Source organism: Formica exsecta, unplaced genomic scaffold (genome assembly GCF_003651465.1).
Source record: "Formica exsecta isolate Colony F162 unplaced genomic scaffold, ASM365146v1 scaffold290, whole genome shotgun sequence".
NCBI lineage: Eukaryota > Metazoa > Arthropoda > Insecta > Hymenoptera > Formicidae > Formica > Formica exsecta.
The window spans coordinates 13,051-27,422 of NW_021850162.1; the positions used below are offsets into that span (position 1 = coordinate 13,051).

The 14,372-nt window shown below is 30.9% G+C and overlaps 4 protein-coding genes across 5 annotated transcripts; 1 reads left to right on the forward strand and 3 right to left on the reverse strand.

Moving 5' to 3' along the window:
* Window positions 1-828: 828 nt before the first annotated feature.
* On the reverse strand, window positions 829-4,987 carry LOC115237321 (ATP-dependent RNA helicase SUV3 homolog, mitochondrial). Its single transcript, XM_029810297.1, has 14 exons — window positions 4,779-4,987; window positions 4,409-4,686; window positions 4,010-4,232; window positions 3,700-3,868; window positions 3,424-3,535; window positions 3,213-3,343; window positions 2,796-3,109; window positions 2,529-2,670; window positions 2,292-2,450; window positions 2,038-2,217; window positions 1,708-1,856; window positions 1,517-1,638; window positions 1,285-1,338; window positions 829-1,199 (listed from the first exon to the last, which is right to left on the reverse strand). The coding sequence occupies exons 1-14, from the start codon at window positions 4,853-4,855 to the stop codon at window positions 1,066-1,068; spliced, it is 2,244 nt and encodes a 747-aa protein (XP_029666157.1). The 5' UTR covers window positions 4,856-4,987; the 3' UTR covers window positions 829-1,065.
* A 508-nt stretch (window positions 4,988-5,495) lies between these two features.
* LOC115237323 lies at window positions 5,496-6,562 on the forward strand. Its single transcript, XM_029810300.1, has 3 exons — window positions 5,496-5,669; window positions 5,766-5,943; window positions 6,092-6,562. Exons 1-3 carry the CDS (start codon window positions 5,575-5,577, stop codon window positions 6,344-6,346), a joined length of 528 nt encoding a protein of 175 aa, XP_029666160.1. The 5' UTR covers window positions 5,496-5,574; the 3' UTR covers window positions 6,347-6,562.
* LOC115237324 lies at window positions 6,488-7,443 on the reverse strand. Its single transcript, XM_029810301.1, has 3 exons — window positions 7,211-7,443; window positions 6,990-7,141; window positions 6,488-6,903 (listed from the first exon to the last, which is right to left on the reverse strand). The coding sequence occupies exons 1-3, from the start codon at window positions 7,421-7,423 to the stop codon at window positions 6,672-6,674; spliced, it is 597 nt and encodes a 198-aa protein (XP_029666161.1). The 5' UTR covers window positions 7,424-7,443; the 3' UTR covers window positions 6,488-6,671.
* Window positions 7,444-7,619: 176 nt separating this feature from the next.
* Window positions 7,620-14,313, reverse strand: LOC115237322 (mitoferrin). 2 transcript variants are annotated; one of them, XM_029810299.1, is made up of 6 exons: window positions 13,585-14,313; window positions 11,531-11,807; window positions 10,937-11,161; window positions 10,645-10,855; window positions 10,405-10,532; window positions 7,620-7,802 (listed from the first exon to the last, which is right to left on the reverse strand). In XM_029810299.1, the coding sequence occupies exons 1-6, from the start codon at window positions 13,699-13,701 to the stop codon at window positions 7,756-7,758; spliced, it is 1,005 nt and encodes a 334-aa protein (XP_029666159.1). In that variant the 5' UTR covers window positions 13,702-14,313; the 3' UTR covers window positions 7,620-7,755. The 2 variants fall into 2 exon arrangements, with proteins under 2 accessions (XP_029666159.1, XP_029666158.1); XM_029810298.1 differs by lacking the exon at window positions 7,620-7,802 and having other exon boundaries at window positions 9,921-10,532; window positions 13,585-14,307.
* Between the last annotated feature and the right edge of the window lie 59 nt (window positions 14,314-14,372).

Genomic DNA, 14,372 nt, shown 5'->3' on the forward strand with positions numbered 1-14,372 from the left:
ATAATGTTAGTGCGTACATGTATATTACTCTCACACACATGAAAGAGACGAAGATAGTACGATTATGTCTGTCTTTGTCATGTACGATTGCAGCTCTGTCTATCGCGACATCACGCAACTAATCTACTGCTCTGTTTTACTCTTTCGTACAAATATTGCACATACACATAAACACAAATTTTCATCAACATCATTTTTTTTGTATTATTCTTTTAAGTTCAATTTTAACAATTACATATTGTTATTTCGTACAGTCTATTCTATGGGATTGGTTTATTTTATACATATGACTTGCAGAAAATTTATAACAATCAAATATTGTTACGAGTCGACAACTGTAGACGCCATATTGGGATAAAAATAGATAAGAAAAACTGTAATTTTTAAACTTTTTGGAGATTTCAGCATAAAATCGATTGTCCCATAGAACATTAATGTATGTACTTTAATCATGTAAAAGCATTTGTAATTCTGTATAGCCATTACGAAAACTAGTACAATTAAAAAAACAATTTGTTTGGTCGGTAAAACAGACATGTTTCTGGATCCCCTTAACTAAAATGATATAAATGCTTAGTTTTCCTTCACCTCTATTTTCTGTTGGCCACCCTGCTAATTTTAACTGTCGGTTCATTTAACCGGACTTGGTGAAATTGGCCCTAAATTAATTAGAATTATCTTCCGAAAAAATTCAATGTACATATATATATATTACGTTAAAATAAAATTCACGAAATATGTTCTAGTATAAACTAAATTTATATATATAATAAATAGTAAAATAAATTATATGTTTACAGGAAAAATCTGTATATGTATGTAAATAAATTTACATAATACATACAATTATTATTAAATATTAAAATAATACAGTTACTATAGCCCTGTATTTCACATAAAATTGGAATATTATGTATTCTATATGTATATAAGATTTTAATATTTAATTCATGTTGTGTTAACTTATGACACTTACGTCTTTTTTAATTAATCCATAATTATGTCAATCACTATATAATATGATTTCTTCTAATTCAATTTAATATTTTATTAGTATCCTCTATATTATTTTTTCTTTTTCGATTTAATCCATTCAGATTGCAATTCACGTAACATTTGTGGTGTCAAGAGTCCTTCTGCTATTAATCTTTCAGTCAATTTTCCCTTACCCATACTACGTTTGCCAGTTGTTCCATGATCTAAAAAATTTATAATTAAGTATTCAAGCATCTCATGTTACCAATCTATAAATAAAGATATATTCTATATATAGAAAGATATTACCTCGATAAAAGTTTTGCTTTTGCGTCTGCATTTCAAAACTATCAGACTCTCCACCTTAATAACAAAACAAAATTTATATATTAACCTTATAACATAAGTAGATATAAAACCGATTTTGATAGATGAATATATAAATATATAAATAATAATTTTATATATGATATAAATAAAAAATAAATAAAATAAATAATAAATTATATTGTAAACATTGTATTAAAAGAATCACATTTACCTGCATCCGAGTGCAACAACAAGGCTGTTAATCTAACTATTCCTGCTTCGATGAGTGCATCAAGTTCCTTTTGTATATCACGTACCATTCCAGAATCCGGGAACAGATCCACAAAACGATAACTGTAAAATATTAAATAAAAAGTATGAAGAGAAAGATAAAGTAAAAAAATATAATATATATTATTGTACCTCAGCCATAAGTAAAGATCTAACACATCAAAGATGCCTTCTAAATGAACAAGGTCAAGGATAGTCTTTGGTGTCGCAAAAGGCCATCCAATATGTTGACACAACCAACTAAATGTTATCGCATCGTTTTTACTATATTGACGTGCAAACTGGAAAAATTATATATATATGCTGTGAGTGCAAACATGCAAATATAATTTTACATATTGAAAATAGAGCATATTTTAAATTAGCATTAGAAAAAAAAGTCTTCTTATTAAAAGTATTACTATACTTTATTTTAACTTTAAGTATCGTTTTAAGTATTATTAATAAAAATATAATACTTACTTTCAGGAACATAGTGCACACATACGGCAGTTTTCTATTAATTGGTGCACAACAAAATACATATCTCGCACGGAGTGGCAGCGGAACATGCTGTATCATATCAGCTAAAAACTTAAAGTCATCTAAGTTGCACATAAAATAAAGAGAATCGTCAACTGTGCACAATGATACAAAAATATCCTGAAATGGATAAAGCATTTTATAAGTGGTATATAATTATTTATAATTAATCTCATTGTTGTTTTTGCAAGTACCATTAAATTCGACAATGGTGAATTTGGTAAGTGATAAGCATATAGCTCAATTTGATCCGCTGTTGGATGAAGACCTGCTTGTGTTATTACTTCTGGTGTTTGATTCAATAAATTCTTTAAAGTCGGTAGATCTTCTCGTTTAAAGGTCGTTACATAACCCTGTAATACAAAAGTGTATTTTAATATTTCTTTTATGTTATATATAAAGTTAATAGAGACAAACTGGATTATGCCTACTGTATCCCAAGCTGTACCATAACGTCCAGCGCGGCCTGCGATTTGTAAAGCTGCTGAAACAGATAGAATATCCATTTCCTTTTCACCTTTTTCATTGACTGTTGGCTGAATCAACGAATAAAATATAATTCTTCGAATATGCCTATAGAAATATACGAGTCATTTAAATGATTTCAATGATAGGAGCTTAAAATCACTTAGAACTTTAAAGTACAAAGCTTCATATATAGTTTTAGATTTAACATAACACAAATACATGAAACTCACAAATTCAAACCCATTCCAATCGCATTAGTTGCTACCAGGACTTTACACGAATTCTTAGGATCGTTAAATTTCGCGGCTTGAGCCAGTTTGGTACCTGGTGGCAAGCTGCCATATATTACTGCCACTTCTGTTCCTCTACTCTCAAGAGAACGCGATACAGTGAATATATCGTTTTTGCTAAAACAGACTATACAATCTCCCGGCTTAACATTGATCAAAGAACCAAGCGCCTCGTTTTCTATTTCCAAATTTGTTAGTCGCTTATATCTGTGAACTTCCACATTTTCACCCGCAGAAATACATATAGCTTTTACCTGCATACACATATAATTTGTGGTTAGTAAATATCTATTATTTCTATATGATTCTGTATAAGATTCTATGTAGCTATAGGATATAAGCATGTAAAAGGCATACCAAATCTATAGCAGCAGCTTCACCACATAAATGTATTTCATCTGCAGGAATTCCCAAAAGAGCTCTTGTCCATGCCCAGCCTCTACTAAGATCACGCATTAATTGAATTTCATCGATTACAGCTACTTCATCTACAATAAAACATAATTGTATCAATACTATTTTCTTGCATAAATGCTTTCAAAGTTGTGAGATACAGAGTAACACCTACAATTATTTTGTAGATTCACCATTTCTACAGAACAGGATAAATGATTTGCCGGATTATCAGCACCTTTAATACACTTTCGTTCCTCTCCAGTTAATAAATCACATGGTGTTCCCTGAAATAAAGTAGAAATTATTATTATGGTCCAATATATTAGTATGGCATATATATATACACATACATATATATATATATATATATGTGTGTGTGTTATATATGCATAAACAGTCATACTTTCACAGTGATTAGAGATAATTAGATTATACAGTTGATATCAACCCTTTCGTTACACTTATGATATACTTCTGCAACTAATAACTTCAGAGGAGCACAATACACTCCACTCTTTGCGGTGATAAATCTTTCTAAAGCATGATAAGTCTTCCCACTATTTGTTGGTCCAGCATGAAAAACTATTTTTCTATTTTTTGCTCTTGCTAAAGGATACCTGAAAACATTAATAACAAAATTCTAATTTATTAAGGATTTTTGCTCCCTTCCTTTTCATGTATAATATTATATATACATATATATTGAAATATAATAATAATATTAGTAACTAAATATATGTGAATTTGTAGTATCCTACCAGGAGGCAGGACTCCGTAGATCACTAATCTTTTTGAGATCATCTATACAATCAATATGTGGAAACATTTGTTTAGCATGTTGTAAAAAATATGGAAAAATGTCGGTGACATTTCCAGCATCTTGCAGAATATCACTCAATACTATATGAAGAGCCACAGGTAATGATTCTGTTGCCAAACAATATTGTCTAAAATTCGTAAATGCCTGTCCCTGGAGATAACCTAAAATCAACATCATACTTAAAATATCTATACTTAATTAATATATGTGTATACTATCGAAATATACACTCATTGACAATTACTAGAAAACATTTTTCTATGTAGAGAGCAATATGACTCTATTCTCTAGTATTTATCAACTAGTATATATATATATATTTTTTTTAAATACACACTATCTAATCCATGTTGTCGAGCCAGTTCCTTGATCTCTGTTTTTTGTGTAAAGGCATTCAATATTCTTAAAAGATCCGTTTTTTTTATTAAAGATCCAGTCAGTTCGGCACCAATGTTTATGTCATCTGGAGTTGGTTTGATCGGCACGGGATGAAAAAGAGATTCTGGTGAATGTGAACTATCTTTTTGTGAGTCTTTTTTTTGTAAGTCATCTTTTTGTGAGTCATCTTTTTTGCCTCTACATGGCTGAACATAATTTGTTCCGAGAGCTATGGATCTGTGTCACAAAAAATAAAATAAAATATGAATCAAAATAATAATATAACAAATGTCTATAAATATATATATATAAATATATTAATGTTACACCTGCGTGCGAATGTCATCGCCGATAAGACGCTTCTTCGCATTAACTGTTCCGACATACCACGCTTTATGAGCATCATCTTTCATTATAGACAATTTATTATCAAAACACAATAAGAAACGTGGAGCGCATATGCCTCCACGAAATCATTGAGGTTATGGACAATTATCGCTTGAACACGTGCGATCTTACCGATAGATCATGGCATGAAGTAAGAATATATAAGAATATATTCTTACATCATGGATCACGGTAGAGGCACTATAGAGGTGCGTTCGAATATCTTATCCGTGGATTGGAGTATCATTTAATTGACCAATCAGGACAAAAGGAGCAAAGATTTCTTTGTTCTAATTGGTCAACTAAACGCTATATATTTTATCCTAAATTGGTTAAAAAGCCAATACCGTTCGGAGGTCTCGAAGATGTCATTTCCCGATCAAAACCACGTATTAAAGAAAAATTATTATAAAATTAGTATTACTATTATTAATAGTATTACATAGGCTGCGTTCCGATATTTACTGCCAGTACTAAAAAATCTATAGTGCACGTGTCATAAATTATACATTTTCAGTACTGACAGTTAATATCGGAACGCAGCAATAATCAATTCCTTGACCAACTCTATTTTATCCTACGGATAAAATTTTCGAACACGCTCTATACTATCAAGAGAGAGAGAGAGAGAGAAACTTTGTACCTGGCTTTATGTATATTGTATAGGAAGTGCAGAAAGTTGCTGTAAAAACACGGATAGACACGACACATGATGTATTAAGAAAGTTGCGACCCCAGATGTGTTACATCATTAAATCTCTCTATGACGACCTTGAATTATCTTATCGTGCACAGAGAGAAAAAATGATTGCTGACTTCAATAAAATTATGAGGTATCCAAATATATAAGTCTCATGAGTTTAAAAAGGCTTTTCCTGCATTATCATCAAATGTAAGTTATTAAATTTGACATTTTTATATATGCAAAGAAAACAACATCTCAAATTGGATACAAGAATTAGGAAAGTAGAAAAGAAGAAAATAGAGGAATTGCGTATTCAACATCATGAACTTGAGATACAAAATGTAATGAATATTGTTTTTATTCTTTGCATGGAAAGATTACGCAATAGTTTACAAATGCATGCAATACATAAATATTGTGAGGTAAATATATATATATACATAAATCATATTTTTAATATATATGCATACTGTATAACTTATTTTTATATTTTGAAAGTTTATATATTGAATATATATTTATATATTGAAAGTATTGTAACATATTTTACATTTAAATATTTAAATACAGGAAAAGATAGAATCTTTGCATGAACTTATTGCTAAACAAGATGACGATATAAACATGATGAAGGAAAGGCTTACAGGATATCACAACAAGAATGTAATGCTTCAAGAAAAAGTTACTGCTATTACTAAGGAATTTCAAAAATTTATAAATTTTGCATTTGATGCCATGCCAGAGCATGCTGACTTTTTATTGCCATTAGATTTATTTTCTGTAGATAGCACAAATGAAGAAGACAATAAGCAAGAAAAAAGTTGATAGATAAATTAGATAGATAGAAAGATCTTGTAGAAAATTTTAATTGCAACAAGAATTTATATATCGAGAAAAAACAGATAAATTAATAGAATAAAAAGTTTAAATTTGGCTCTTACAAAAATACACTGACAATAAATGTTATAGAAGCAAGAGTATATTTTTTTGTATACATATTGTAATTACATCAAAACATATAACATGGAAGAATACAAAAAATGTAGTATCAAAATATTGATTTCTCTTTGATTATATTCTAGTAATATATGGTATAGAGACATTCATATAATTCTCTTTGTACAAAAATTTTAAATTAATAAGTTAATAATTAATATATCAACAATTCATTGAAATTTCTTGCATTCTTTATCTGACAACCGCGATGCCATCCTGGATCTCGCTGCAGATTAAATGTTTTGCGCTGATAGAATTGTGTCAACATAACAGATCTCAGGCCTATTTCACTAAGTGGAATAGAAGAGTAATCGTCAAGGCGCCATCCGTATATCCAATTCGCACAATCGGGGAAATAGAAACGTTTCTCTGGGGGTTCTTTATATCTAGAAAATTTTAAAAAAATTTTATAAATTAATAAATTAAGTCCTTTTCAAATAAAGGGATATTTGTGTAACACGTTTTGCACTACCTTTCAGTTAAATAATTATCAGTAGTGATAAAAGTTGGCATTCCTTTCTCATAAAGCATGTTTCTTATATCAGGATCTATCGGTTTCATGATATCTATATCGATAGAATCATCAGATTGAGGTGGCCTCCAAAGGGATAAGGGCTTGCGTATCTATGTATATATACAAAATTTAAAAGAGATGAGTATTATGAATCAGCTGATATTAAACTTTTTACGCACAATGGGTTTATCAACGCGAGTTTTCACTCGTTTTTTAGATCCCGCAATTATTTCTCTGGCTCGTTTTGTGAATTTCGGCTCTTTCAAATGACTAATCAATCGTTGTTGATTCTTTAAAAACCATTTCATTCGTATCGCATTTTCCTTTCTTATCATCTCATTATGAAATAATTGACAACGAGTGTCACATACATTGCCATAAATTTTCGCCATATTTCTCTTATACAATTTTTACACACTTTTTTATATAAGCACAAAAATAATCTAAATAGACATCAAAAAGTATTTTAATGAAAATAGCTCTGAAGTAAGATTTTGAAAAATTACTATCATCAAATGTTTTCTCTTTTCTTTCATACGCTCATAAGAAGATAAGGCGCAACAAATTAAATATAACAATACATTGCAATACTTTGTAGAATGGTTTATTTACATTGTTATTACGCGTTATAATACGTTTTATTGTGTTACATAAATTCAGTATGTACTTAATGTGTATATACTACATTATTTACGTGTAGGTGTATGTGTGTATTTCTTTATAATTATACCAGTGGGAGCATATATATTGAACTATGTACAACTCTTGTTTCTGAAAAGAACATAAATTTATGAGAAGAAAAATGTAAAGTCAATCAATTCAACATAGTGTAATAAATTTCAAAAACAAATTAAGAGAAACGCTGTATTATGTACAGTATTAGTATTCTATAATATACCTGAGAGATAAACATTTACTTGAAGTTTAAATAAAGACAATTTTGAGATAAATGTTTAATATAAAATTTAACAGATTATATAATGAAAATTATAAATAAAGGATTAAACATATCGAAAAATCCAATAATATATCCTACAATCTATGATGATTGTATACTTAAAGTAATATCCAAAATACGTGCATATGTATGTGCAATAGGTGTATCTACACATATGCATAGATCTTTCGAATGAAAAATTAGCTGCAAGGAAAAGGAATCAATTTTTGCAATTTTCCTATTAGTTATAATTTAAATAAACGATATTTTTATAAAGTTACTTTTAATTAGATGTTGCTCTTTTTTATATATATATTGTCATATATGAGAATACTATGCTCCAACATCCAAAAGATTTATCCAGTAACAATGCATGGTACATATATATATATATATATAAAATTGTAACAATAAATAAATGGCGTGAAATGAGTTTTACATGATATTACTCCCTCTTAAAGTCAACATCAAATGACTCAGTAATCACAGCCATAGGAAGCAATATTGTATGTGATATATATGTATAATGGTTTAGATACATAGTTTATTTTTATATTACAAAGTGACTAAGGAGCATTTATCATTTGTACTTGAGTAATCAAGAAGAATCGTGTACTTGTACAAATAATAGTTTCATTTCTTCTACACTGGTTTTTCTTTGTTTTTTTTAAGACTGTACATATATATATATATATATATATATATATATATAACACACGATGCATTTTAATAATTGTAACGCTGTACTTTATAGGGTGAACCTTTTCAAAAAATGAAGGATAGATTGCTAAAGAAATTAGGAGTACAGGAAAAAGAATTCGAAAAGGGTATATATATATATGTATGTAATATTATATAGTTTTATCTACAATTTTCTATAAAATAATTACTTTACATCGCATGTGATTCCTCTAAGCTTTAGGGTAACCAATCATGTCCTATATTAATTTAATTCGCTCCAATCCATATTTGTATCTACAGTCTAAATATAAAGTTACGTCGCATTTTTGATATCAAATCAAGATTTCATTAGTCTCAATAATTTTTGAATGTTGAGTATCAAATGATTTTGAATTGTTAATAATTTTAATTATGAATTGTCTAATTTTGTGTATTTATATTTGCGAAATTAAAATCCTGCATTAATTGTAATTATGCGCACTTAATTATGCTCTAAAGTATAATTTATTATCGACAGAATTCTCGTATGCATCCCACTGTTTTCTTAACTTACTTAATGGTACAATATTGGAAAATGGACTGCAATCTAATTGCGCTATTCTATTTTCACTGTTCAAGTGAAGTATATCTTTTCTTGTTTTTTAAAAAAACATCCGATTTCTATACTGCAGAATGCTACAAAGTGTGATGTAACACTTTCTGTATCATTGTGCCTTCAGTGGTACTTTTTGTATTTATTAACATACAAGCATAGATCCATTTTTATATTATAAGCTTGCTCGGCGTTTTTAGAAGTATTACTCAACTGTATAACTCAACAGATTGAAAAAATTATTAACAAGGTATTCAAATTTATTTGAATGAGCTAAATATGAACAAATTAGATTATAAATAGCGCGTATAAGTTTGTTTATAAATTAATAGACAAATTCTAATAGAAGACAAATAATACACAGAGTTTTACTTTTAAAAATTGATATATATCAAATTAACATTTTGCTGAATATCATTGATACTCCATGTGAACAGTATAACCGGTAATAACATTTTATTTCCATTAGATACACATAGGATAGCAGCCAGTATTTTATCGGGATCAATTAATGATTATTTCATGATTCCAAATTTAATAACTAATGAACAAAGCTGTTTTATATAATTATTGTGTAAAGTAATAGAGCGGTATTTTCATACTGATTCCACCATATATAAGAAAAAAAAGATATGTTATAAGCATAAGATATGATAATATAAAAGATAATGAAATAATATTTTTCTATTTTGCATTTGAGTTCTGTTTTTTAAAATTAATTGTTCTCGTTCGATACTTAAAGGAATCAAGAAATAAAATAAAAAGGTTTATTACGCCGTTACACGAAGCGATCATTTTGTGCAATCATTCAACAAGTTTATTGGCATATATTAACTTAATATATACATATTCGATGCTTTTGCGTAATATTGTCTTTTTTTAGCATCATATTTTTTTTCTTTGCGACTTTTATAAAAATGCTGCTGTAATAATATAGGAATCAATAAAATATCAATCAACGAAATATCTTTATCAAGTATCTTTGTTATTCATTGTTGCCGAACTCTCATAAAGAAAAGAAGAGATTTCTATCATCAACTTTTTCGGGTAATGAAACAGCTCTCTCTCTCTTAATCGATCAATAATGTGATTTCTCTTATATACCTAACTCGTAGTCACTTTAAGTAATACAGGTGATGTAGCGTGGTTGTTAAAGTACAGACCTGTTCCTTGAAAGCTGTTAGATCTCGATGTCGGATTTTGATTAATTCCAGTCGTACCACTATCGGCGTCGGAGTCAGCGTACTCGTCATCTTGCTTGCCACGTAACACGTATTTAAATGATTCGTATCTGCCGCGCAAATTAAAAATTTATATTATGCGATGCAATGATGAAAAAAAATTGATGAAAGTTATACAATCTCAAAAAGAAAAATAAAGCGCAAAGAAATTAATTGACTTACATCACCCAACAAATGGCAGTAGCTGGTGCTTGGAATAAAACACGTGCGCGTAATCCACGGAAGTATCCCTGTATACCGCCATGCCTGTAGACTTGTCTAAATGCATCCATCAAACCCTGAGCCTGCACGCCGTCTTGCTGAGTGTTCAACACCGTTTTGCAAACGTCTAGAGGAGTTGTCGCCGCAGCCGCGATCCCACCTGCTGCCGCACCTGGTTATACACATATATAAAATAATATTAACGATAACAATAGAGTTGAGAGTTAATATTATAAATAGTTGATAGACTCACCAGATCCGATATGTGCTATTGGATTGTAAACATGCTCTGGGTTTGTAATGGATTGTACAAATTCATACGAAATGAAATGAATACTTTGAAAAGGCACATTCATAGCCAATTGAGTCGTGTAACTTCTGTAGAATGCAAATATTCCTTCTTTCTGGTATATATGTTGTATACAATTTAATACATTTCTATAGGGAGAATTATACATCTGCAATCGCTGTTTCACAACTGTAACAAGATAATATATATATATTAATCTGTTACATAAATTATCTATACCTATATTATCTTTTGAGAAATTAATTTCTTTAAAAAATTAATCTTTTTAGGCTATTAAATATATATTTAAACGTAAGATTTTTTTTAAACATGGTATATATAGTATATGTATGAAAAAAAAAAAATGTGGATAGTATTTAACTTACAATGATTAGATAAGAATCTTTATATCTCTTTATGGATTAAGTGATAATATTAATTGAAACATCTAGATTGTAAAATTATCTTTTTATTTATAATAATATCATATATTATCACTCAGGTTAAAAAAAAATATATTATTATCAAATCAGCTTATAATATATCATAATAACTAACCTTCTGCCGGATTCATGACACCATCATGTAAAATTGTTGCTACACAACCAGCCGCTCCATAGACAAGATGATTAAATTGGGACCTCGTACTCTTGAATTTTTCTTTAAGACACTCGTAACAAGAAAAGTATAAAGCATGCGCGGGTCCAGCTCCGGCGACCACTGCACTTACACCTCTAATTGGCCTTAATACACCTTCTTGTTGTATCATTCTATACAATACTTCCCCCACTCCTCCTCCTCCTCCTGGGCCAGGAATTAACGCTTGCATTCTTGTCTAGGCACATAAAAGGAAAAGATTATCATATCAATTGTGAAATTAATAATATGACTAAGTTTATTCTATACATCTAAAATCTTGGTATTGCAATATTTTTCACAATGCTATTTTATAAAATTATTATTGCCAAGGCACTTTAAAAGTAGAATGACTTGCTGATTGAGTAAGGACAGTGACTATCAACTGGTTTATTGTAAAAAAAAAAAGCATGTAGTATAATAATCACTCTTTATCTATGACAATAAATGCAGAAGGTTATCAATTAGGACGATAGCTACATGTGGAAAAGTAGAATCAAACATTCTAAAGAAATTTAAATGCTTGAAAATATTTATAATTCTCCAATATACTATTTTCAATCCAATATCAACTTGTTTTGCATTACAACATTATAGCAAAATGACAGCATCTCTATGTCATTAGATAATTCCATTTGCATAATCAAGGTTTGGCATATTATTTAGGCAGGCAAGCATATATTGATAGTATAAATAGTAGTTTGAAAAGGAGACCAGAAATAGAACCCACTGCAATAAGACCGACGAACCGTGTTATATAATGAATAGTAGACACTTGCATTCTGAGTAAGAACCTGATATAATACATTATTTGCAACATGCAACTCATCTCTTCATGTTATTACCTCTACCAACTGGTGCTGAGTACTTGAGACTATTGTCTCAATCATCATGTTTTCCATGTACGATAACATTTTACACTATTATAGTATCAACAAAGCCAGGTAATGTCTAATGTATAAATATGAAATGATTCAACAAATATTCAATTCACAATGGTTCTAACAGCTATAATCCTTTACAAACAATAAAGTAGAATCAATTCTTGTCAATGCATTACTTGTTTGAATTTTCAGAATGAAATTAACAACTTGTCAAATATATCAAAAAATACATATTAAAGACATTATAAAAACATATTGTAAAAACAGAATAAATCTCTACATTATATATTTTTGTGTCTAATAAAAAATATATAAAGATATGATAAAATATTTTTTTTTTTTTTTTTACTTCTTAAGTATGTGACACAAAAACAAGAATGAAATAAACTCAATCAATATGTTAATAGAATGTATACTAATGATATGGCATGGCATTACGTCTATTGTGTGTCATTTAATTCTAGGTTGTAAAAACGAAAGTAAAACAAGGATCTTCTTCTTTTGTATTAAATACAAATCCTAGATTATGTCAAATGTCATTGACATTATGTACAATTTATAATATAATGATGTATATTGTATATTAGATATTGCGTATGAGACAATATAACTATAAATATTCATATTAACCAGAAATATGTAAACAGGAAAGATATATATAATAAATCTTAATCTCTGACCTGTGTCATTCTGTAAAAGAACTTGTTCGCTCAAAATGCAAAAATGCCCGTGACATATCTCACGACGATGGGATTACTATTATTGTAATTTCTATAATAATAACAAGTCTTCCTATCTAGCGCACGTTTATTTGCGTTAGATAAGTCGCGTTGATAAAGCATCCGGCGCCAAGTGGATGCCAATTCCAGGAAAGCATGTAGGAAAACGTGATGATAGAGCAGATGGTGGTTTTTCCAGGTAAAACGTATCGCGGGATCCACACGATGTCGAGTCGTGCGAACACGCGGAGTTTCCGCGATGACGTTCGAGCGATCGAGCGTCGCGACGGACACGGCCACCGGGTGGCGTCGAGGTTATGTAAAGGGGGAGAAAAAAAAACGTGCGCGCGGTGTGATCGCCGCCGACATGTACCTTCACGCTGTCAAACGGATACATGACGCAATGCTCCATGATCCCGGCCAGGGCACCGGCCGTCATGTGCACGACCACGGAATTGGTCGGTAGGCTCTCGTACTCGTCTTTATCCATGATCGCGAGGAAGGAGAGCTACTCGCTCGTAAGCGCGCTCCGATCCGCCGTCACGACGTCGCGCGATACTTTCTTCTCGCGTTCCTTTCTTTCTCCCTCTCTCTCTTCCTTTTTCTACCTCGCACCACTGTCCGCCAACACGTTGCGTTGCCGATACGACGTACGATACTAGGATATCGTCCGTCACGAAGACACTGATCTGATGTTCGCGTTAACGAACCGTACGGAATGGAATACGCGCACGTTACGCGCGCGCCGACATGTGATCGCGTGCGTCGATCGTTTCTTAATGGGGCTGCACCGAACCAGAGTATAGAGTAAGTAGGCTCGGTGGTCACCCGTCTCTCCCCTACTGCCACCGCGACAGAGCGGATTTCCTTTCTTCTGCCGCTTCGTTCGTTCGCCGAATTTACTTTGTTACGAAAATTACGCGTACGCGATATATCCGCGTTCAATCGGTCGCAATTACACCCGATATTTGACGTAGCGATCTCGAGGATATGACGTTCGCGGATCAGTCGCGAAGAATGACGGTACATTCATAGTTAGCGAGGTTAGACTCGGATGCACGTGCCGCGCATGCGTCGTACGCGACCACGTGGTTCGTGCGTGCGTCTCCGCGAGACAAAAACGCTTTAAAATACGTTCGACGGATGTTTAAGTGCACGGAA

Excerpts from the sequence above, each read along its gene's own strand:
- LOC115237321 (XM_029810297.1), bottom strand. The coding sequence starts at position 4,855 with ATGATGCTCATAAAGCGTGGTATGTCGGAACAGTTAATGCGAAGAAGC. Across the intron at positions 4,687-4,778 it reads GCGATGACATTCGCACGCAG|ATCCATAGCTCTCGGAACAA; the intron begins GTGTAACATTAA and ends TTTGTGACACAG. Across the intron at positions 3,536-3,699 it reads ATCATAAGTGTAACGAAAGG|GGAACACCATGTGATTTATT; the intron begins GTTGATATCAAC and ends ACTTTATTTCAG.
- LOC115237323 (XM_029810300.1), top strand. The coding sequence starts at position 5,575 with ATGTGTTACATCATTAAATCTCTCTATGACGACCTTGAATTATCTTAT. Across the intron at positions 5,670-5,765 it reads GACTTCAATAAAATTATGAG|AAAACAACATCTCAAATTGG; the intron begins GTATCCAAATAT and ends ATATATGCAAAG. Across the intron at positions 5,944-6,091 it reads CAATACATAAATATTGTGAG|GAAAAGATAGAATCTTTGCA; the intron begins GTAAATATATAT and ends ATTTAAATACAG.
- LOC115237324 (XM_029810301.1), bottom strand. The coding sequence starts at position 7,423 with ATGGCGAAAATTTATGGCAATGTATGTGACACTCGTTGTCAATTATTT. Across the intron at positions 7,142-7,210 it reads CTCGCGTTGATAAACCCATT|ATACGCAAGCCCTTATCCCT; the intron begins GTGCGTAAAAAG and ends ATATATACATAG. Across the intron at positions 6,904-6,989 it reads GATAATTATTTAACTGAAAG|ATATAAAGAACCCCCAGAGA; the intron begins GTAGTGCAAAAC and ends AAAATTTTCTAG.
- LOC115237322 (XM_029810298.1), bottom strand. The coding sequence starts at position 13,701 with ATGGATAAAGACGAGTACGAGAGCCTACCGACCAATTCCGTGGTCGTG. Across the intron at positions 10,856-10,936 it reads AATAGCACATATCGGATCTG|GTGCGGCAGCAGGTGGGATC; the intron begins GTGAGTCTATCA and ends GTGTATAACCAG. Across the intron at positions 10,533-10,644 it reads ACTGCCATTTGTTGGGTGAT|ATACGAATCATTTAAATACG; the intron begins GTAAGTCAATTA and ends TTTGCGCGGCAG.